The following is a 24,775-nucleotide window of genomic DNA, read 5'->3' as shown; positions in this document are numbered from 1 at the left end:
GAATTCTGGGAGCTAAGAGTTGCCCTACAGTCTACTGCAGGAAGTTCCTTTTCAGCAGGCAAGGAAACTACAGCTTTATGAAGTATCCTGGTCCAAGATGACAAAATAGAAGGCTATAGGAATAGGTAGGGGATGTGCCAGGTAATAAGTGTTCTTTGCCTTGGGACCAGCCTCCCCCAGGCCCACTTACCCACGTTATGATTCCATCTGTATCTGTTATGTATGTGCCTGTGTGCTCGTACTGGGCCTGGGCTCTGTGTCTTAGTTTTTTTGCTCAAAGCTGGTATTCTGCCACTTGAGCCACAGTTCCACTTCTGGCTTTTTGGTGGTTAATTGGAACTAAGAGTCTTGTGGACTTCCCTGCCCAGGCTTCCAGCCATGATCCTTCTAGCCTCCCAAGTAGCTAGGATCACAGGTATGAGCTACAGGATCTTATCTCTGAGCTTCCTGAGGGGGCAGTGTTGGGTATGTGAAACCTCTTTAAGAACAGAACAGAAACATTTTTTCAAGAGAGCGAGTGAGCTATTATATTCATTTGCATAAAGAGACTCTCTAATCCAGCTTATTTTTGGTGGGGGGTTGGTATATGGGTTTTAAATCAGGGCCTCATGCTTGCTGGGCAGGCACTCTCCCACTTGAGCCTGAAAACTTTTAAAAAACCTAACTGTTCTTCCAGTGCTGGAGGAATTATAATACCAAACTTCAAGCTGTATTATGAAGCTATAGTAATAAAAACAGCTTGGTATTGGCACAGGAACAGGCCTGAAGACCAATGGAACAGAACTGAAGACCCAGAAATGAACCCACAGAACTATGCCTACTTAATCTTTGATAAAGGAGCTAAAAAATAGTCTGGAAGAAAGATAGCCTCTTTAACAAATGGTGCTGGCAAAACTGGTTCAACACCTGCAACAAACTAAAACTAGATCCTTATATATCACCCTGTACCAAAATCAATTCCAAATGGATCAAAGACCTCGAAATTAAAACAGATATCCTAAAAACACTAATCGAAGGAGTAGGAGTAACACTTGGGCTCCTTGGCACAGGACGGAACTTCTTTAACAAAGACCCAGAAATGCTAATCAAAGAAAGGATGGACAAATGGGACTGCATCAAACTGCAGAGCTTCTGCAGGGCAAAGGACATAGCTCACAAGATAAACAGAAAGCCCACAGATTGGGAAAAGATCTTTACCGGCCATACAATGGACAAAGGCCTCATATCTAAAATATATGCAGAACTAAAAAGATTAAATTCCTCTAAAACAAAACTGGAAAGAACCAATATAGCCCCCTCATCAAGTGGGCTAAAGACTTAAAAAGAGACTTCTCTGATAAGGAAATGAGAATGGCCAAGAGACATATGAAAAAGTGTTCTACATCACTGGCCATAAAAGAAATGCAAATCAAAACAACATTGAGATTCCACCTCACCCCAGTAAGATTGTCCTTTATCAAGAAAACTAACAATAACAAATGTGGGAGGGGATGTGGCCAAAAGGGAACCCTACTTCATTGTTGGTGGGAATGTAAACTGGTTCAACCACTCTGGCAAGCAGTATGGAGATTCCTCAGAAGGCTAAACATAGAGCTCCCCTATGACCCAGCAGCCCCACTTTGGGGCATCAACCCAAAAGACCACAAACAAGAACACACTAAAGCCACTAGCACAACAATGTTCATCGCAGCACAATTTGCCATTGCTAAAATATGGAACCAACTCAGATGCCTGCCCCTCAGTAGACGAATGGATCAGGAAAATGTGGTACATATACACAATGGAATTTTATGCCTCTATCAGAAAGAATGACATTGCCCCATTCGTAAGGAAATGGAAAGACTTGGAAAAAATTATACTAAGTAAAGCGAGCCAGACTCAAAGAAACATGAACTCTATGGTCTCCCTCATAGGGAATAATTAGCACAGGTTTAGACTAGTCACAGCAGAGGATCACGAGAGCCTAATAGCTATTCCCCAATAAATGCTTAATGCTAAGTGAAATGAACTCCATGTTATGGAAACGTGTGTTATATCAGTGTTGTAATCACTTTCAACATGTCATGTGAAACTGTAGCTTCTATTGCTGATGATCCTTTTGTATCCCTTTCCTGTGGTTGTACCCGCACTATCACTGTACTTATCTAAGTACATTGGAAGCTGTTTATACTGGTATTAGAACTAGGAAAGTGGAAGGGAATACCAAAATCAAGAGACAAAGGATAAAAAAAAAAACAACTATAAAAGCAATACTTGCACAACTGTTTGGTGTTAGCCAACTGAACAACTCATTGGGGGAGAGGGAGAGGAGGAGGGGGGAGGGGGGAATGAGGGAGGAGGTAACAGTACAAGAAGTGTACCCAATGCCTAATGTATGAAACTGTAACCTCTCTGTACATCACTTTGACAATAAATAAGAAAAAAAAATCACCTAACTCTTCTTGTTTTTTTTTTTTGTGGGGGGGGGACTTGCCCTTTGGCTGGGAGCCTTCTCTGCATCTGCAGAATATGCTGCCAGCAGCCTTGTTACAGCAACATACATAGGCCACATTGTCTGTTTCCACTAACCTCTTGATAAATGGCTTTGCCAAACTGTGCAGGTGTGCTTTGGGCTAGAGGAGAGTTCTCTTTGTTTCTGCTGTAAGTTAAGAATACTGTCTTTGTTCTTTTTTTTCAAAGCCATTCTTCTTTTATTTTCAGGTACAATTTTGAAACGCTGGAAGAAGAATTGGTTTGACCTGTGGTCAGATGGCCACCTAATCTATTATGATGACCAGACTCGGCAGAGTATTGAGGATAAAGTCCATATGCCGGTGGACTGCATCAATCTTCGCATAGGACATGAGTGTCGAGGTAAGCTTCTTGGCCTTGTTCTATTATGTTACCTGCCATTTTGCAATCTTTTTGTGTGTGTTCGTATATATGTGTATGTATGCATATGTGTGTGTGTGTGTCTGTGTATGTGTGACACGTGCCAGTAGTAGAGCTTGAACTGAGGGCCTGAGTATTGTCCCTTAGCTTTTTCACTCAGGGCTGGCACACTGCCATTTGAGCCACAGCTTAACTTCCAGCTTCTTGGTGGTTAATTGGAGATAAGAGGCTCCCCTGCCTTTCTGCCCGAACTGTGATCCTCGTATATGAGTCTCCTGAGTAACTAGGACTGTAGACATGAGCCACTGACACCTAACCCCTTTCTCATTCTTAATGGGAACTAGGTTTCTTTTTGTATATGGATATGTTTCTTTTTTGTATATGGATTTGCTAATAGACTAAAGAGTCTCCAACTGAGATGGGTGGTTGCACTGGGATCCCACGCATTTAGACAGTGAGCCATAGAGTTCATTCAGATAGACTTTCTCATCTGAGTTAGGCCCTTTTAGTTCATATCCCATCACTTGCTGGAGAGGGAAGCAGGTATCTAGGAATTTTGGTTTTGTGACAGAAACTGGCACATGTCAGCTTTTTTTTTTTTTTTTTTTTTTGCCAGTACAGACTGGGGCTTGAACTCAAAGCCTGAGCCCTGCCCCTTAGCTTCTTTCAAGACTTGTACCCGACCACTTGAACCACAGCTCTACTTCTGGCTTTTGGTGATTAATTGGAGATGAGTCTCATGGACTTTCTTGCCTGGGCTGGCTTCTCAGCCTCCTGAGTAGCCAGGATCATAGGGCTTCTGGGTGCTTGTTAGCTTCTGTGATGTCATGGTCACCAGGAATGACTTCTTATATTCTCTTGAAAAGATTAGTTTTTGTGGATGTCTTCTAACTACTACTCCTGCCAGGCAGCCTAGCTGTTTCCTTTTCACACTCTTGGTCACGCTGCATGATATTTCTTGGATGTAACGTGAGATTTGTTGTCCAGCTTTTTGCTTATCTGAGTTGTTAGGTCTTAGAATGTGTAAGGAGAAATCTTAAACCAACTGTGTAAGTATTTCTTCTCTTCTTTTTTTCCCCCAGACATTCAACCTCCAGATGGGAAGCCAAAAGACTGTCTGCTGCAGATTGTCTGCCGAGATGGGAAAACTGTTAGTCTCTGTGCTGAAAGCACAGATGACTGTTTGTAAGTTTTTGTTCTTTTTTTTTTTGTCTGTATCCAGGACTTAAACTCTATATTAACACTTTTGCTCATTGGCTGGCACTCTACCACCTTAGCCACTGTTCTACCCACTAGTTTGATTTTTTTTTTTTTTTTTTTTTTTGCCAGTCCTGGGGCTTAGACTCAGGGCCTGAACACTGTCCCTGGCTTCTTTTTGCTCAAGGCTAGCACTCTGCCTCTTGAGCCACAGCACCCCTTCTGGGCATTTTCTGTATATGTGGTGCTGCGGAATTGAACCCAGGGCCTCATGTATACGAGGCAAGCACTCTTGCCACTAGGCCATATCCCCAGCCCCACTAGTTTTGATTTTTATGTGTTTCATTTACAAGGTAGCTACTGCTTAATTTTTAGTTGTCAGGAAGAGAAAAGAATGGGACTGGAATTCTCCTCAGGCAAGAGAATATAGGACTCAGCAGTGTGTGAGAGAAACGCAACAAGGACCCTTTTCCTGGTTCTGTTTTCTGCCAATCCAGGCCTGCCAGCTAGAATGCTGGGCCATGAAGGTGGCGGAAGGTAGTAGCAGTCACTTAGTGCTTTCTTTTCATTATCAGAGTCAGACCTAGGTATCTACGTAGGCATAGATGCATGATTTCTTGCATCTTTTAAATATGAGTACATTTTTAAGAAGTATAGCATCTTATTACTCAGCTTTGGTAGTGATTACTCTTTTGTCATTGCAGAAGGGATCATGATGAACTAAAGTACAAAATAAAATGGTCCTTAACATTAGGTTAGATACTTGAACACACTGGCTGAATGAGATTTAGGAGGAGAATGAGTTTTATCAGTTGGCTGTGTACCATTACAATGTTAACCCTGCACCTGGTGAGAATTTGCTAGCAGAGATTACTGAAATTATTTGCACATAAATTACATTGTCTTTCTTTTCTTTTCTTCTCTCTCTCTCTCTCTTTTTTTTTTTTTTTGCCAGTCCTGGGGCTTAGGACTCAGGGCCTGGGCACTGTCCCTGGTTTCTTTTTGCTCAAGACTAGCACTCTACCTCTTGAGCCACAGCACCACTTCTGACTTTCTGTTTATGTGGTGCTAAGGAATTGAACCGAGGACTTCTTGCATGCTAGGCAAGTACTCTACTGCTAAGCCACATTCCCAGCCCATAAATGACATTTTTATAGAAGCCCACAGACCATTTTTGTCAGTTGCTGTCATTGATTCATATGCATGCTTATCCTTGAAGTAAATGTTTATTCTATGCCAAACTCTTATTTTTTTATACTCTTTGATTTGCATCAGCTAATCGTAAATGGCATATTCTGGTAGAGATAATGGCTTTCCAAAGAAGGATGAAGAAATGACCATGTATCAGGCTAATTTTGTCTTTTCATAAGCTGAAACTATCATTACTTCTTAGTAAATTAAATAAACATATACGGAACACTTACTTTGTACTAGGGCTGACCTAAGAGCCTTATAGATATTTTAATCATCACCATGATGGATATTGTTATATCACAGTGGATATTGTTATTCCTGGTGTATAAATTAAGAAATAGAAGACTTAGCCTCTGTATTCATTGTTTTAACAAATTAATTAACACAAGTTTAGTGGCCTCAAAGCATCTACACTAGCTAGGCTTTGGTGGCTCATATTTGTAATCCTAGCTATTCATGAGGCCTCCTTGCTAATTGGGAATCAAGGTTCAAAGTCAGACAAAAAGGTTCAAGACCATTTCAACCAAATAAAAGAACTGGTTGTGGTGGCACGTGTCTTATCATCCAGCTATGTGAGAAGTATAAATAGGAATATGTCTTCCATGCTGGCCTGTGCATAAAAACATGATGGTGGGACTCGGGACTCTGTCTCAAAAATAAAGCAACAAGGTTGTGAACTATAGATCAAGAGATAGGATGCCTGGCTAGCAAGTCCAACGCCCTCAGCTCAAATCCTGTACCACAAAATAGGGAATGAGAGAGAGGAAGAGAGTGAGTGAGAGAGAAATGATGCCAGAGCGGTTTCCCAGCTGCTATGTTTAAAATGACACTTCCCTCCTCTACTCCCATGTCCTTCATTGTGGGATGGAAGCTGCATGAAGGTAAGGATGTATGCCCTTTGTGGCTATAGCCTTGGCCATCATTGTGTTGGGGTATCATTTACATTGGAAGCTAATGTTTTCCCTTGTTAACAACCCATCTGAACAGTGAATCATTGGCCTGGAGGAAATTTCAGTGAAAATAGGGGGGGGAAAAAACTTTTGGGAAAAGAGCAAAGCTATGTTAGACTAAAAGGATTTAGAAAGATTATTGATATCCAGAAAGTACAGAACCCAAAGAAGATATTTAGAGATATTTAGAAATTCAGTGCAAGAAAGATCTTCTGGAATAATGGAATTGAATTTGTATACCAAAGGCTGGACTGTCCTGCCTGTCACAACCAAATGATACACATAAGAAGGTATGTAGATGATCCATGGGGTACCCTTAGCAACTTGAGCCAAGGTTGTACACCAAATGTCAAATTTCTTGGGGAATTTCACAACTGAAATATATTTATTAGAAAACCAGAACATTTGAAAATATCTCAAGGAGATAGTAGGATGAGAACAAAACATAAATGGAAATGATAGGAATGAGAGAAGAGGGTTAGACTTAGTAAGAAAAATGAGGGGCAAGGGAAGATGAGACAAGCACCCAACAACCTAGAAAGCTCTTGTGAAATTTAAGATTTAAGTATCTCATTCTTGTGACCATGAAGGGGAAGGTTAGTCAGGACTTTTACACACTTTTTACAGGGCCTTTGTCAGTACACACAGATATGGTGTTTCTGTCCTAGCAGTTCACTCAAATTCATCTTGTAGAAAACATTTACTGAATGAGTGCCAAGGGTAATAAGGTTAATAAAAGCATTCTTTTATGTGTGTGTATGCCACGACCAATACTAGGGCTTGAACTGAGGGCCTTTTCACCTGTGTGGTTCCCCTCCCCGCTTCTGCTCTCAATTCTGGTACTCTACCACTTGAGACACAGCTCTACTTTTATCTTGCTCGTTAATTAGAGATAAGAGTCTCATCGACTTTTCTGTCTAGGTGGCTTTGAACCATGGTCCTCAGATCTCAGCCTCTTGAGTAGCTAGGATTATAGGCATGAGTCACAGGCACCTAGATAAACATTCTTTTTAATTGCAATAAATTGCTGGCTATCTAAACTTACTTATATCATCGAACTCTATGAAAAATGAAGTAGACATAGGTGACTTGAATTGACAAGACAAATTGCAGTATGTTTCATATTTACTTAAGAAATAAAGCAAATGTATTAGTTTATATTATGTTTAAAATGTTATTTGTCTACAATAGATATTTTTTTAAAAGTGTGTGTGTGTGTATGTGTTGTATTCCTTGTGTTTAATTTGAGTGAGTTGAGTGGCTCTTGGGTTGAAGACCTGTTCTTTAAGCAAGCCTTTTCAGGAATTCTGATGTTAACCTGAATTTGGGAATCACTAAAATGTTAGATAGCCTCAAATAAAGCATCCATTTATTTTCTCCAGGGCCTGGAAATTTACACTGCTGGATTCCAGAACAAACACTGTAAGTTGCTAATGGCTGTCACCGGTGCTTGCTTTTATGACTTGAGTCCTCTACAGAACCAGACTAGGATCAAGAAATGGGAATGCAGGGTTTTGCCCTCCTTGCCATGAGTGGGCAGAGCTGGGAAGGACACCTTAGGTGATAGTGGCCATCTGGGTTGTGCCATGGCCCAAACATGGCACACCCTCTTCACACAGGCACGCCAGTTCCATGTTGTCTAGAAATGTTTGTATTTTGCAGTTTTGCTTTGTGCTGTGCTGAAGCTCAAAAGGAACTTAATGTATCTATTTTGTGCATAAGATTTCAGCCTTGTGAAATCAGGACGTTTGGGGCTTTTTTCTCCACTCTGGTTCTGTTTCAGATCTTGGAAGGTTTTGGAGGCAATAAGCCCACTTGTAGAGCATGGTAATGGTCCCTTTGTCTACTAGACAATCGATCAAGTAGACCTCTGGTCAATACTTTCATTCTTCAAGATTGGCTTTTAGTTTTTCCTTTGTCTTTGGAGGAAGAAAGGAAATGCGATGAAGCTTACTGAAGATTTTGTACATGTAGGGAAAAAGTGTAAAAAGGTGTACTATACAAATGCCAGTGTTATCTACTCTGGTTAGCCTAATATATTCTTTCTTGAATTCTTACTCAGCAGCTCCAGTTACCTCCTACAGCAGAATGTTTTTTTTAGGAGAAATTAGTCTTAGCAATTTCTAGTTAGGGGCAAAATTCCAGTGATTCTTTGTGTGGATTTTTAGAAAAGAGTGATTTGTTTTTTTCTTTTCTGCTGGGGAATAATTTAATAATTTTTTTTTACATAAAAATAGACTAAAAATGGGATTAGGTAAATTGAGGAGATGTGTAGGGTCGAGAGAGGGAGAAAATGATGGGAGAGATGACATGGATCAAGGTGCATGTTGAATTGAAATTCCTTTGTACAAATACTTAGAGATAATAAAAAGACTGTATAGAACATGTCTTTGATCGTGAACAGAGAATTGAGAGTGGATGCTGTCTTTTGAAAGCCTTTGGGTGGCAGAGGAGCCTTGAGGATTCCCTGGGCAGTGAGGGCTGCTATTGCTGCAGGGCTACAGGGGTAGTTGCCTAACTCCTGGACTAAGAGAACGTTCTCATGGTTCTGTCCACCCGTCTCTCCACCATCAGTAGGAGGTTTTCCTACTTCTCGTAGTGTTGGTCCTTTCACTTGCTAAATGAAAGTGCTTCCTGCCCTTACCTAGCCTCTTCCCATGCAGGTTTATGTTGGCTCAGCGGTCCTGTCTGATGAGACTGCGGTGGCTTCCTCGCCCCCTCCATACATGGCCTACGCTGCCCCGACTGCTGAGGTAGGACCCTTGCCTGAGCACGGGCACATTAAGATGAGGAGAGCTCTAATCTCTATTGTCCTGTGTCTTTGTGTTTAGATTTTAATCTGAGACAGATCAGAGAAGTTAGAAATGTACTTTCAACTTTTGCTTTCTAAAAGATTGTTCCTTATCAAATTCTGCTTTTGCAAAATAAAACAGCTGTTGTATATTTGTATTTATGTTTACAGTTTTTTAAGATAAGCCTCAAAGATGAATCACATTAATAACAGTTGCTTTGAATAATGAGGTTTTGGTTGATTTATAGTTGATATGTATTTAATTGAATTCTCTTTATTATAAAAATATGATTTTTTTTGAGGGTGAAAAAGATACAGTGGGTATACATCTAAGGTTGCAGAAAGTCAGTACAGATTTGGATACTAAACCATTTTCTCTGGTCATTGCATATTAGATGGCATCAAAACTAGGGATTTTAAATTGGCATAGCACTGTGTGGAATCCTGTGTTACTAGGTAGATTGGAGTAACCACCAACTTATTCATGACAGATTCTTCACAGAACCTTCCTCCTGCAACTCCTTTCCCCATAGCTGTGCCAATATCTTCATTTTAATGATGCGGAAAGGCTGGTGTTTGTCACTTGTGCCTTTGAGGTTTGTCCTTGAGTGTGGATGTACTGCTATCCTTCCACTGGCGCTGTCCTGCTGAGCCATACCTTAATCCTTGCCTGCAGCGATTATTTTTGATAGGCCTCATTTTCTGGCTAGGCATATGCTTCTATTATGATCTACTTACATTAGGCTGCCTATCACAGCTGAGATGACGAGTGTGTGATGGTATGCCCAGCTTCTTCTGTTAAGATAGTCTAGTGGACTTTTCTGTCTAGACTGATCTTGAACCCATGATCCTCCAGATCTCAGCCTCCCAAGTAGTTAAGATTATGAGTGCAGGCCACCAGCACCTAACTTGTCTTTTCTATTTTATTGCTGTCTAGTGTTCCATGGTTCAAATGTCCTACATTTTGTATTAAGCAACATTTTCCAGAGGGCTATTTTGGTTGTTTTCAACATTTGGCTATTACCAGTAAAACCTACAGTGAACACTTGTGTGTACAGGTTTTACAGATGAAAGGTGTTATTTCTTAGGAATAAATACCCAAATGTGAAATTGCTGAGTTCTATATATAATAAGTATAAGTTTACTTTAAATTTTTTTTTCCCAGTCCTGGGGCTTGAACTGAGGGCCTGAGCACTGTCCCTGGATGCTCACTGGGCTTAGTGTTGTCACTATTTCTGTTTTTTTTTTTTTGTGGTAGTATCTCTTTGTGGTCTTAATTTGCATTTCCTCAATAGCTATTGATGTTGAATATCTTTTTATGTGTTTATTTACCATTATATTTCCTCTTTAGTGGAAATATCTCTTCATTTCTTTTCTCATTTTTATAATTCCATTTTAAAAAATGGTGACTTTTGAGAATTCTTGTGTGTGTGTGTGTGTGTGTGTGTGTGTGTGTGTGTGTGTGTGTTCTGATATGGCTTGAACTCAGGACCTCACACTCTTACTCAGCTTTTTTTGCTCAAGTTGGTGCTCTAACACTTTAGCCATGCCTCTACTTCCAGACTTTTGCTGGTTAATTGGAAGTAAGAGCTTCTCCAATTTGTCTGCCTGTGCTGACTTCCACTTTGAAGCCTCAGCCCTCAGCTTCCTGGGGATTATAGGCATAAGCCACTGGCTCCCAGTTTCAGAATATTTATATGTTGGAGATAGGAATTCTTTGTCAAATATATGGCTTGAAGCTTGTCTTTTCTGTTTCTTTGTTTTTCCCCCTGCAGTGTAGGGGATTGGAAACCAGAACTTTTGAATGCTGGGCAAGTGCTCTGCCATTGAGCCCTCCCCCTCCCCCAGTCCTGTTGCTTGTCTTTGTGCTCTTAATGAGGCCTTTCACAGAGTTTTAAATGTTTCCAGTCATCATTTTTCTTTTTCTGGATCATTCTTTTGTTGTCATGTGTGACACTTCCCCTAGCCCACTTTCCTAAGATTCTTTCCTGTGTTAGTATCTTACCATTTTAAAGTCTTAGATTTTACACTTAAGTTTATGATCCTTTTTGAGTTAATTTTTAAAATAATCTATATGTCTATTTCTGATTTATTTTTTCTGTCCCTTTGATCAATGTGTTTTCTTCCTCTAATACACACAGTCTTCCTGTGTATTGTAGTTATATATAGTAAAAAGTCCTGAAGTTGGATAAACTGATTTCCCACTACTTCCATTTCTTCCTTCTTCCTTTTCAGAATTACTTTAGCTCTCTTGATTCTATCACTTTTTATGTAAGTTAGAATTAATGTATTTGTGTTTAGTATAAAATCCTGCATGGCTTTTTGACAGAACTTGCTGTAAAAATTTGTTTCCTGTCTATTTGGAGAGAAATGAACATCTTCACTAGATTGAGTTTCCCAGCGCATGATGTAGACTGCTTCGCTCTTTATATTTTCTGTAATGTCTTTCTTCAGTATTTTGTAGTTTTCAGTGTAACAGTTCACGATATGTTAGATTTACAAGTATTTAATCTTTTTGGAGTGATTATATGTGATACTGTATTTTAACTTTACTATTCTTTATTGCTATATATGGAGTATAGTTGATTTTTGTACACTGATTATGTAGCCTGTGGACTTACGAAACTCATGTATTAATTCCTTTTTTGTAGATTCCTTGGGAAGACTGCAGAGACAGTCATGTCATGTACAAATAGGGATGCTTTTATGTCTTCTAGTCTGTATGCCTTCCATTTCCTTTCCTTGCCTTATTGCCTAGAACTTGCAGTATGGTTTTAAATGGCAATGGTCAGGCAGAAAGTACTTGCTTTGTTCTTGCATTTAGGGGAATGTATACCATGGTGAGCATGCTTATGTTCATTACTACTCTCCCTCTCCCTTTTGTTCTAAATTACTTTATCAAGTTAAGGTAGTTTCTTTTTCTAGTTCCCAGAGGCTTTGTTTGTAAAAATCATGAATGGATGTTAGACTCAAGAGTCAATTGAAATGATCATGTAATTTCTTTTTTTTTTTAAACCTGTTTATATGGTAGATCACGTTGATTGATTTTCAAATACTGACCCAACTTTTCATTTTCTGGAATATACTATTTGATTAGAGTTTTATGTTTGCTAGGCAAGCACTCTACCACTTAAGCCAGGCTCCCAGTCCTTTTTCCTTTAGTTATTTTTCAGGTAGAATCTTAAGTTTTTTTCCCCCCCAGGGATGGCCTCAGACCACAGTTCTCCTCTCTATGCCTCCTGAATAGTTGGAGTTACAGGTGCCCCACCACATTTGTTTGCTGGTTATCCTCTGACTGTGATCTCCTCTGCCTCCCTAGTAGCTGGTACTGCAGGCATGAGCCACTAAGCCTGACCCCACAGTATTTTCTTACTGTGTGATCTGCAGGGCATATAGTGCTTATAGTCTCTGTTCCATTCATTGCTGATAATAGTAATTTTTATAACCCTGCTTCTGCAGAGGTCTGTTACTTTTTTTTAAAAAACTTTAATTCACTATATTTACCCAGCATTCTTTTTTTCTTTATGGTCAAAGTGAAGTACAGAGGGGTTACAGTTTCATATGTAAGGCAGTGAATACATTTCTTATCCAACTTGTTACCTCCTCCCTCATTCCCTTCCCCCCTCTGCCTCCCCCCTCCCCTTTTCCCTCTTCCCCCAATGAGTTGTACAGTTGTTTGTACCAAATGGTTTTGTAAGTATTGCTTTTGGAATGGTTTGTCTTTTTATCCTTAGTCTCTCGATTCTGGTATTCCCTTTCCCTTCCCTAGGTGGGGACTTCTTTTATGCTTACTTCATTTGATAGTTTACCTTTTTGAAATATATAGGACTTTGTGTTTTAAATGTGAGAAGTTTTTAAGCCATTTTTTGTAATATTTTTTCAGCCAACCCTTTCCTCCTCCCCTTTGGAACTCAGATTACAGGAATGTGAAGTTTTGTTGTTCATCACCCATGTCCCTAAACCTGTTCTTTTTTTCCTTAGTCTATCTTCTCTGTGATAATTAGCAGTATATGTTCTTTGGCTTCATGGCACTGAATCTTCCCAGCTCTACTCTGTTGGACCTATTAATTGAATTATGTGTATTAGTTATATTATTTTTGTTCTAAAATTTTCATTTGATAATTTATATCTTAATATAGAAGAATCTATTTATGTTTTGGTATCTTTCTTGATTTTGTTATATTGGGGAAAATTTATATTTTTTCATGAAATTGCTTGTGAGTTCATCAAGGCTTGTTGAACTATATTTTTAAAATTTCTTTTTTAAAAAATTGTTTCTTTTTATTGTTAAAGTGAAGTACAGAATGGTTACAGCTCCATATGTAAGGCAGTGAGTACATTTCTTGTTCTTGTTAAAGTATTTTTCTGTAGCTGCCTTAAAATTTTTTTCCAGTTGGAACTTAAGGCCTTGCATATGATAGGGAAGTGCTCTGCCACTAAGCTCCATCCCACCCCCTTAATTCTAACATCTTTGTTACCTCAGTTGTCATGCAGTTTAAGAAATTTCTGTTTTTTTTGTGTGTGTGTGGGGGGGGGTCTTGGGGCTTGAACTCTGGGCATGGACACTGTCCCTGAGCACTTCAGCTCTACCATTTTGAGCCACAGCGCCACTTCTGGTTTTCTGGTGGTTAGGTGGAGATAGAAGTCTCATAAACTTTCCTGCCCTGGCTGGCTTCAAACTATGATAATCAGATCTCAGCCTCCTGAGTAGCTAGGATTACAGACATGAGCCACTGGTCCCCACCCTCTTCCTGGTTCTTAATATGACAAATGGTTTTACAACAAATGGACATTTTAAGTATAATAAAAATGTGAATCATGTTTAAATCATATCCTGGGTGGAGGTGGAATTCCTGGCGCTTCTCTGTGCCCAGCCATTACCAAGTGCTGGATCTACTTCATTGCCTGAAGGCTTGCTGACTGCCACTTGGAGATTCTGTTTTGAGGTGTTACAAGACTTTCAGGAATGTATTTCTAACAGGCCTTTTTCTTTCTAGCAGATGTATGGCTACGGTCCCTACAGTGGTGCCTACTCCACAGGAACTCAAGTTGTCTATGCTGCAAATGGGCAGGCCTATGCTGTGCCCTACCAGTACCCATATGCAGGTAACTTCTGTCGGCCTTCTACTGCTCTTCTCTCCATTATGTTAAGATTAAGTCAATTTAAGTCAAAGCTAGAATAGTCTTGAATTTTAGAACTTCATTACTATGTATGGGCTAATTCTCATGAATATAATTTGTACTTACTGGGATTAGCTTATTTTAATAAGCAGCCAAAGAAAGAGACCCATTGTAAAGGATGAGAGGCAACCTCCACTTTACCCTGGTGGTACCCTTGTACAGTTGTCACTACTGACTTGCCAGAGCCAGCCGGCAGCGAAAAGGGACTCCTGAATGAGGGGGGTGAGGATTAAAGAAAAGGAAAAATACAAGACAAGAGAAAAAAGACAAGAGGCGAAGTATGGGGTTCGGGAGGTCTGCAATTTAAGATTGTAACTCAAGACTGCAGCCGGGTTTATTATTTTTTTTAATTTAATTTATTAATTGAACACAAATTTTTTTGACAAGGTGTTGTGCAAAAAGGGTACAGTTACATTGTCGGGCAGTGTGTACATTTCTTGTGATATCTTAAGCCCTGTTTTTCTTTCCCTTCTCTAGGTCAGGTCGACATATATACAATATACAATGTATCAGGAACATATGCAGTAGCCACGTGGCCAAGCCCAAGAAAATTCGCCTAGGGCTTTAAATGTAATGTCAATATTAGACAATATGTCGACAGTAGTCTTATATGAACGTACATACATAGCTTTTGAGCTATTGTATTCCACTGAGAGGTCAATTTTGACCTTTATATGTTGAGTAGTTGTTTGGTTTTAGTTACATACTGTTGGGTCGCTGCCCCAATTCTGTGGGAAATACCATTTGACAAGCAGCTTTTGGTTTCACAGACCTGGTCTCTACTGTCTCTCCGTCTCCCTTTCTTAACAGTCATATATCAGGGAGATCATGCCCCTTTGTTCTCTGTGTTCTAGGCTTGTCTTGCTCAACATTATTTGTTCAAGTTCTGACCATTTCCCTGTGAATAACAATATTTCACCATTCCTAATCGCTATGTAGTATTCCATTGTGTACAGGTACCATATTTTTTGGATCCATTCATCTGTGGAGGGGCATCTGGGTTGTTTCCATATTTTGGCTATTGTGAATTGTGCCACGATAAACATGGAAGTACAAATGTCTTTTTGATATCTTGGGACTTGCTGTTTAGGATAGATGCCTAGGAGTGGTATGGCTGGGTCAAAGGGTAGGTCTATATTGAGCTTTTTGAGAAACCTCCATACTGTTCTCCAAAGTGGTTGTACTAATTTGCACTCCCACCAACAATGGAGTAGGGTTCCTCTTTCCTCCCACCCCCTCCAGCATTTGTTGTTGCCTGAGTTCAGAGTATAGGCCATTCTAACTGGAGTGAGGTGGTATCTCGGGGTTGTTTTTATTTGCATTTCCTTTACTACCAGGGATGTTGAACATTTCCTCATATGTTTCTTTGCCATTTTTATTTCTTCTCTTGTGAAGTCTCTCTTTAGCTCATTTGCCCATTTCCTAATTGGTTTATTGGGCTTGGAGGGGCTTAGTTTTTTGAGTTCTCTGTAGATGACAGATATTAGGCCTTTGCCTGTTGCTGTGCTGGTAAAGATCCTTTCCCATATGGTTGGCTGTCTTTCTATTTTGGTGGCTATGACCTTAGTTGTGCAGAAACTTTTTAATTTGTAGTAGTCCCATTTGTCGAGTCTCTCCCCTATTTGTTGTGCCCCTGGGACTATATTCAGGAAATTCCTTCCTGTGCCTATAAGTTCTAGTGTCTTTCCTACTCTGTCCTTCAGTAGTTTCAAAGATTCGGGTCTGATATTGAGGTCCTTGATCTATTTTGAGTTGATCTTGGTGCATGGTGATAGGCTTGGGTCTACTTTGAGTTTTCTGCATATGGCTGCCCAGTTCTCCCAGCACCAGTAGTTGAAGAGGCTATGTTTATTCCATTGTATGTCTTTAGCTCCTTTGTCGAATATCAGCTGACTGTAAGAGTGTGGTTTTATTTCTGGATCTTCAATTCTAATCCATTGGTCTTCCGATCTGTTTTTATACCAATACCAGGCTGTTTTTATTATGATGGCCCTGTAGTAGAGCTTGAAGTCTGGTATTGTGATACCTCCTGCACTGCTTTTTTTTGCCTAGAATTGCTTTGGCTATTCTAGGTCTTTTGCTGTTCCATATGAATTTATGGATTGCTTTCTCTATTTCAGTGAAGAATGTGACTGGGATTTTGATAGGGATTGCATTGAATTTGTATAACAATTTGGGCAATATGGCCATTTTCACTATATTGATTCTGCCTACCCATGAGCATGGGAGGTCTTTCCATCTCCTTGTGTCTTCTTTGATTTCCCTTATTAGATTTTTATAGTTTTCATTAAATAGGTCCGTCACGTCCTTGGTTAAGTTGATCCCTAGGTACTTTATTCTTTTTTTGGCTACTGTAAATGGAATTGTTTCCACAATTTCCTTTTCTGTTTGTACATTGCTGGTGTACAGAAAAGCTGCTGACTTTTGTGGATTGATTTTGTATCCTGCTACTTTGCCAAAATGGTTTATTAGGTGTAGGAGTTTGGAGACTGAGTTTTTTGGGTCCTTCAGATAAAAGATCATATCATCTGCGAATAGGGATAATTCGATTTCTTCCTTGCCAATGTGGATCCCTTTGATGTCCTCCTCTTGCCTTATTGCTATGGCTAGAGATTCCAGCACTATGTTTAAAAGAAGTGGGGAGAGTGGGCATCCTTGTCTTGTTCCTGAGTTTAGGGGGAATGATTTAAGTTTCTCTCCATTTAATATGATGTTAGCAGTTTGTCTGTTGTATATGGCTTTTATTGTTTTGAGGAATGTTCCATCTATTCCTGTTCTCTCCAGAGCTTTTAATAAGTATGGATGTTGTATTTTGTCAAAGGCTTTTTGGGCATCGACTGAGATAACAATGTGATTCTTGATTTTAGTTCTGTTTATGTGGTGAATTATGTTGATTGATTTACGGATGTTGAACCATCCTTTTGACTGTGGGATGAAGCCTACTTGGTCATGATGTATAATTTTCTTGATCAGTTTCTGGATCCTGTTAGCTAATATTTTATTGAGGAGCTTTGCATCTGTGTTCATTAGTGATATTGGTCTGTGGTTCTCTTTTTTTTGTTGGGTCTTTGCCTGGTTTGGGGATGAGTATGATATTAGCTTCATAGCATGAGTTTGGGATTTCTCCCTCTGTTTCTATTTCACGGAAGAGTTTGAGGAGTATTGGTATTAGCTCCTCACTAAAGGTTTTATAGAATTTGTTGGTGAATCCATCTGGGCCTGGGCTTTTCTTTGTTGGGAGGTTCTTGATTACCTCCTGTTTCTCACTGTAAGTTATTGGTTTATTTAGTTGATTTATTTCTTCTTGGTTCAGTTTGGGCAGTTTATACTTCGGGCAATTTATACTTCGTGCAGTTTATACTTCTCTAAGAATTGATCCATTTCTTTAAAATTATTGTTTTTTATTGAATAGAGGTTCTGGAAATAGCACCTTATGATTGTTTGAATATCGTGTGTACTTGTTGTAATTTTTCCGATGGAGTCCCTGATTTTACGTATATGAGTCTCTTCTCTTGTTTTTTTTGTAAGTCTTGTGAGGGGTCTGTCAATTTTATTTATTTTCTCAAAGAACCAGCTTTTAGTCTTATTTATTTGTTGAATGGTCTTTCTATTTTTAATCAGATTTATCTCTTCTTTTATCTTTGTGATCTCTCTCCTCCTAGTCATTTTAGATTCGATCATTTCTTGTTTCTCCAGTTGTTTTAGTCTCATCATGAGGTTATTCACCTACTCTGCTTCCATTCTTTTTTTTTTTTTTAGCATCCAAGTTTTCCTCTTGTTTATTTATATTGGAACAAATGCTTTAAATAAACGATTTGTCCTCTTCATTGAAGAGAGCTGGTCTGTTTCATCTTTAATGAGCTAGTTTTTGGGAAGATTAGCCATGTACTGTACTAATGCCTACTGCATAAAATCCAAGAATTTGCTGTGAACAGTTCGAGAAAGCAGTCAGTAAGAACCTAGTATCAATGGAAATAGATGTTACTTTAAGCCATCCATGAAAGAGAGACCCACAGTGTACCCAGTGTTAATAAGCCCAAATCTCTTTTTGCGCTTTCCTTTTTTGCTATGCAAGTTCCACCACTATGAAAGAGAAATTGATCCAAAGTTCCAAGTTTTTTGTATCTCTAGTCAATTTTCACGTTAGTATAGATTTTTCGGACAAAGGCACTTGTTCCCATGTAACCAATTGCTCCACACATTATCCCTAAGGCCTAAATATGGCCATATATTCAAAGTAAAATGATGTCTGAAATAAGCCATATATCTTTGTTTTGAAAAAATAGTAGTAAAAGAAATACATGTAAACATCGATTGCAGTTGATGCAGCAGAGAGAAAACTTGTCCATTGCCACCTATAGTCCTCTGCATTTAGCAGGAAGTATGTGCAGACGATGGTCACACAGACAGTCCGAATGCACAGGATGACCAGCACCAGCATCATGAAGCCATAGACATAGTAGATCTTATACGCCCAGAAAGAGGTGAAGATGAAATACATTTCAATAAAGATTGAGCCAAAAGGTAAAATTCCTCCCAGGCAAACAATTATTGCAGGCTTCATAAGCCATTTTTTGTCTGGTATAGGACGAGGTACTTCATTGACTCGACAAGGGAAGTTAGGCTAGCCTGACAGATTTCGGCCAAGAATTGTACCAACAAGATTTAAAGGAAGAATAACAAAAAAGCAAATGCAACAAACAGCCACCATTGTTCCAAAAGGAATGGCTCTTGAGGCATGGTAATAAATGGTATAAAGTTGATGAAGAAGGAAGTGCCACACACCATAGCTGGGATCAGAAATGCCCTAATAAACATCTGCTTTATCCATCTCCTTCCTCCTTGTCTAGCATACAGACTTCCTCCAAAATAACCATTCACTGGAGATGTTGCACATAGACAAATATGGCTGTACTGAGCATTGACCCCCTTTCTGAATATAAATCTTCTATCATTGCAACAATAATAACAATGAGAGGTACTGCAAATATCTGACACCCAGAACCAATGAGAGAGGAAAATATCAGTTGGTGACTTGACGGTCTAAATACATCTCCATGAACCTGCTTCCATCCGTATTAATCTCCTAGGTCTCTATCCATGTCATCCATCTCTTCTTCTTTACTGTACTGGGCATAATCTTTTCTTAAAGTTCTCATTAAAATCATTGAAACTAAGCCCACCAAGAAGATCACCATCGTGAAGGAGTTAAAAACCAATGGATCCTATGGTGAAAAAAAGATGGATCAAGATACTTGTCAAATCGATCTTCAAATTTTACATCTGACTTTTTCCATTTTACTGAATATGACATCCGTATTTTTGTATTTGGAACCAGTTTCACCTTCCCTTCACTAGTTAGATTAACATCAACAATTCGATTTCCATTAAAACCAATTTCAAGTTTTTTGTAGGTCCAAAGATAATAATCTTCTCCATTCTCATCTGCTTCACCAACAATACCCCATATTGGTAAGTCATCTATGTACATCTGGTATCAGTAGTGATTTTTGATAGCATAAACAAATGCATCTCTCTTTTCTTTATCTAAGTCAATTTCACAGTAAGTGGCTGGCATCACATCATTTTTAAATTTAATATCCAGACCACTAAATTCCAATTCAACTCCTTGAAGTGCTTCTCCCAGAGTTTCATGGTAATGGCTGATACTTTTTTTTGACCCAACACAGAATGGAAGTGAAAAGTACTTATATGTTTCTTGGCGATTATGGTAGGGCCCAACAGTATTCATCCATAAGACAACTTCCTCTTTATCTTGATACTTCTCAGCCGCCGCTGTCACTGTTACCGCTCGCCCCGAGCCTCCTGCTTCCATTCTTTTAATGTGAGTGCTGAGGGCGATGATCTTGCCCCTCAGTACTGCCTTAGCTGTGTCCCATAGGTTTCTTTGTGATGTATTTTCATTGTCATTGTGGCTTATGAATTCGTTGATTTCTTCTTTAATTTGGTCTGTGGCCCAAGTGTTGGATAACAGTGTGGGGTTTAGCCTCCAAGAATGTGTATAGCCTCTGTGGTAACCGTTGTTATTGAGGGTTACCTTTAATCCACTGTGGTCAGATTTAATACATGGGATGACGTCAATACTTTTGTATTTGCTGAGGTTCTTTGTGTGGGCTATGACATGGTCTATTTTGACATGGGCTATTTTGGAGTATGATCCATGGGCTGCTGAGAAGAAGGTGTATTGGGTCTCTGTAGGGTGGAAGATTCTGTATAGATCTGTCAGATCCATTTGGGATATGGTGTTACTTAGGTCCTCAGCTCCCTTGCTGATCCTCTGGGTGTTGGATCTGTCTCTTGGAAAGAGTGGGGTATTAAAATCTCCCACTATAATTGTGTTTGCGTGCATCTTGCTCTGTAGTTCTGCGAGAATTTGCTTGATATATGTAGGGCCTCTTTTGTTTGGTGAATATACATTTATCACCGTGATGTCTTGATTCTGGATTTTTCCTTGTGTTACAATGTAGTGGCCTTCTTTGTGTTTTTGAGTTGATTTTAATGAAAAGTCCAGCTTGTCTGAGATCAGGATGGCTACACCTGCCGTTTTGGTAGGTGCGTTTGCTTGGAAGATCTTGCTCCATCCTTTCATTTGGAGCCTGTTTTTGTCCCTTGCTGTAAGGTGGGTCTCTTGTAGACAACAGATGCCAACTTTTAGTTTGCAGATCCATTCTGTCAGTCTGCTTCTCTTAATCGAAGAGTTTATACCGTTTATATTCAGAGATCAAGGATAAGAGTGTTTTTTCTCCTTCCATTTTCTTGTTGGGCTGTTTTTTCCTATTTTTTTTTTCTTGTCTTTAGTGAGCTGCTCTTTCTGTTGGGCTCTGGCTATTGTAGTTTCTTTCTGTTTCTGTCTGTGTGTCCTGTACTATTTCTGTTGGGTGGGATTCCTTCTTAGAATATGCTGTAGGGCTTGTTTTTTATTCACATACTACTTTCGATCTTCTTGCTATGGAAAGATCTGGTTTTCCCTTTGAATATGAACTCCAACTTCGCTGGATATTTAATCCTAGGTTGTGTATTGTTGGCCTGTAGAACTTGGATGGTGTTCTTCCACTGACTTCGCGCTTGGTAGGTTTGTGTGGAGAGGTCTGCTTTTATTCGGATCCTCTTCCCATTGTAGTAAATTTCTCTCTTCGCTTTGGCTGCATTCAGAATTTGCTCTTTATTCTTGAGATCTGAAGTCTTGAATATTATGTGCCTTAGGGGTGGCTTTTCTGGGGTCTGGCCTGCCAGGTGTCCTATAGGCTTCGGTTACCTGGATGGGGTCCCTTGTGAGATTGGGGAAGTTTTCTGTAATAATTTTATTGAAAATATGATGCAGCTCTCTGCTCTGGTATTCGGCTCCTTCTTCTATTCCAATTATGTGCAGATTATATCTCTTGTCTTTGTCCACTAGTTCCTGGATTAGTCTGGCCTGAAGCTTCACCGTTTCTTGGAGTGTGGTAATTTTCTGGTTCTTGTCGGCTGCTTCATCGTCCAAGAGAGAGATTCTGGATTCCATATGGTCAATTTTTGGTGCTGTGGATTCAATTGCGGAGTTTATGGATGTCAGAGAGCTATTTATGGTTGTCAGATCAGCTCTGATCGTGGAAATTTCTTCCTTTAAAGAGTTGTATTTTAAATCTATTTTTTCATGCATTTCACTTCTCAGGATGTTAAGGTCTTCTTTAACGGAGGTTTGCATTGTATCCATTTTTGCATCCATTTCTTTCTTAGCTTCTTGGATGTCCTTCAAGACTTCCACTCTAAACTCCTGGAATTGTTTTCTGATTTTGTTTCTGACAATTTCCATCATTTCTGTTAAGATGGCCTTGTTTGCTTTTTTATTCTCCATCTCCTCTTCAGTTGTGTTGCTTTTTGGAGCTGGCAAGTTTGCTTGCCCTTTGACGAACTGTTATATTTCTTTGTGATTTGCGCATCTGGAGATCTGTGGGTAGCTTCCCTGGTTTGGCTTTGTGCTGGTTTCCGCTGGTCCGTCAGTGGGAGTCTTGTGTCCTGGTGTCCTGGCTTTGGGTTTGGGTTTGGGTTTGAGAATTAGTTCCTGAAATATTGGTTATACAAGGATGATCATGTCTACTTTATGGGGTGCAGTTCTCCCGTGGATTCTACAATTTAGGAAGAGTTGTTGCAGCAAGGTATCATGAAGGACGATGTAGAATTAGCATGTACAGGGAACCCAGTAGGCAATGAAGTCATTTGTATATTATATACTTGACTGTTATCAGGAATCCAAATTCTATGATTTATGGATCGCATTACAGTGCAGCCTGGAATATAACTGTTGGAATCAGTTGTAAAGCATAAAGGGGTTCCAATGCTAGAAGCTGCAAAGTCTCCCATTTTAACGTGTTGGACAAAAGGATCTGGAGCTGTATCGTATGCTGATCTGTTGATATGGACGAACACCTCAGCTCCTTCCCAAGTCGCAGGGTGCACAATCAGTGGATCTGGCATGTAAGCGCTTGTACCATTCTGATGAGTTTCCACAATCTAAACACAACGCTCAGGTAGCCAGTGGGCATCATTTTCATCCTGTGAAAAAACACAGACATGTCAATATTGGATCGGGCCCGTGCCAAGCACCTGTTAAAGGATCTTTCCACTTAACTTGGGCAAAAGCTCTTTGCTCTCTCTTTTCCCAGAACCGCTGTGCTGTGTAAAGGCCATTACAGTCCAAATTTAAAAAAATTTAGTATGAATAAAGCATGAGAGAGAATATTAACAGGAGAGAAGGGGTATAATTCCCCCCCTTTTAATTTAGAAATTTGGTGTTTTAACAAACCGTTGGCCCGTTCAACAATTCCTTGACCTTGAGGATTATAGGGAATTCCTGTAGAGTGAACAATTTGGTAAGATTTGCAAAAAGTTTGAAAAGCTCGTCCAACATATCCTGGACCATTATCAATTTTAATATGTTTAGGAAGTCCCATAGTAGCAAAGCAGCGTAAGGCATGGGAGATACAATGTTTGCTAGCTTCCCCGCTAAGAGGAGTAGCCATAATAAAATTGGAGTAAGTGTCTATGGTAACATGGAAAAGCGGAGGCATCCAAAAGAGGGGCTGTGGGTAACATCCATTTGACAAACATGGTTGGCCACTAAGCCTCGAGGGTTAATGCCATTGGAGGGCACAGGTAGGAAGGTAGTACAGTTGGGACAAGTTTTTACAATTTGATGAGCTGCCTCATGTGTGATATGAAATTGTTGACGTAAGGCACGACTGTTTTGATGGTGGGCAGTATGTGATTGCTTTGCTAAGTCAATTTGAGTGAGAAAAATTTGAGTAGCCTCCTCCTTAATAGCGTTGCCCTCACTTAGTGGTAAGAATAGGCAAAGTGAAGTAATTTGTTGGAGGGACAATGATATGGAATCATGCCCATGAAATTGTCCCAAGCAATGGCCCAGGAGTTACAATGACTATAAAGCCATTCTTGCTGTTGTAAAGTATAGGGGATGTAAGTAACCCGTGGATCTTCATCGAAGATACTTACAAGATTCCACACGGCACCTATGGATTAAGGTGGCTACCAATTCATAATAGGGTGTTAACACTTTTGAAGGAGTAGCAGGCAAGGAAAGCCATAATAGGTGTCTCTTCTGCCAGAGGACCGCTGTTGGAGAATGAGGTGTAGTTAAAATATATGCTTCCCAAGGGGCTGAGTAATCAATATAATTTACATGTTGGGAAGAAATGGCAGAATTTACTATGCTTAAGGCTTTGGCTGCTTCAGTTGTCATTTCTCTGGGAGATATAGGGTCAGGGTCCCCCTTTAACAGATCAAATAAGGGTTTTAATTCAGCTCTGGATAATTTAAGATAAGGGCAAAGCCAATTAATATCTCCCAGAATTTTTTTGAAAATCATGCAAAGTACGCAAATGAGAAGTCTTAATCTGCAATTTCTGACTAGTAAATTAATTAGGACCTCAAATATGAACTTTACCTTACTGGAAGGTGAGAGAGAAAACAAATGAATAACAATAAAAGTTTCAGCTTCAGTGGATCTGAAGTGGCTGTGTCCATCCCAAATTAGCAGGCCACCAGGAGAGGTGGGTTGCATCTGGGTCACACCTCCTGCTGGTTGCCTGTAAATTTCTACACAGACTGGTTAAAGGCAATTTTAAACAGATTTTCCATGTGCCATTAAATCAAATCATATTAAGGCTTGGGCCTTTAACCATCTTTCTAGTCACAAAATCCACACAGATTGAAGGCCAACCAAGTCTGCTCTCTGTAGCAGCCAGGACAGTTTGTGAGTCATGGAGGGAGAAGACAACAATGCTACCCCAATGCAACCCTGTGGTCGGCAAACACAACTCTGATGCTTTTAATCTTGGAATAAGTCTTGGTTCAACTCTGTCATGATAGGCCTGCTATAAACCCAACTCTAATCTTGGGGCAGGCAGAGCCAGGGTAGTAGCCTTTGACAGCCTGGGCCTGTCAAAATCCTCACAGGACTCCTAGGTTGCCTGAGCAAACCAGGCAGTTTGGGAGCCGACTGTGGAGGCAGCTTCCTGTAGCCACAGACTGCCACAGTCCACTCAGCTTGCACACATGTCAACTTGCATCCTAT

The 24,775-nt window shown here is 39.8% G+C and overlaps 1 protein-coding gene and 1 pseudogene across 2 annotated transcripts in view; one reads left to right on the top strand and one right to left on the bottom strand.

Annotated features, from left to right (window-relative positions):
• Positions 1–24,775, top strand: part of Plekhb2 (pleckstrin homology domain containing B2) — a 40,309-nt gene that overhangs the window by 10,733 nt on the left and 4,801 nt on the right. The window contains exons 3-7 of one of the 2 annotated variants that reach the window (XM_048345684.1): positions 2,701–2,853; positions 3,954–4,056; positions 7,595–7,634; positions 8,876–8,965; positions 14,004–14,109. In XM_048345684.1, the coding sequence (XP_048201641.1) occupies positions 2,701–2,853; positions 3,954–4,056; positions 7,595–7,634; positions 8,876–8,965; positions 14,004–14,109 (492 nt within the window). Of the gene's footprint in view, positions 1–2,700; positions 2,854–3,953; positions 4,057–7,594; positions 7,635–8,875; positions 8,966–14,000; positions 14,110–24,775 lie in introns of both variants that reach the window. The other variant, XM_048345683.1, reaches the window with a different exon arrangement.
• Positions 18,117–20,020, bottom strand: LOC125350080 (annotated as a pseudogene).

This window comes from Perognathus longimembris, chromosome 4, assembly GCF_023159225.1.
Source record: "Perognathus longimembris pacificus isolate PPM17 chromosome 4, ASM2315922v1, whole genome shotgun sequence".
NCBI classification, from domain to species: Eukaryota; Metazoa; Chordata; class Mammalia; order Rodentia; family Heteromyidae; genus Perognathus; species Perognathus longimembris.
This window is presented reverse-complemented; position numbering and strand designations above follow the sequence as displayed.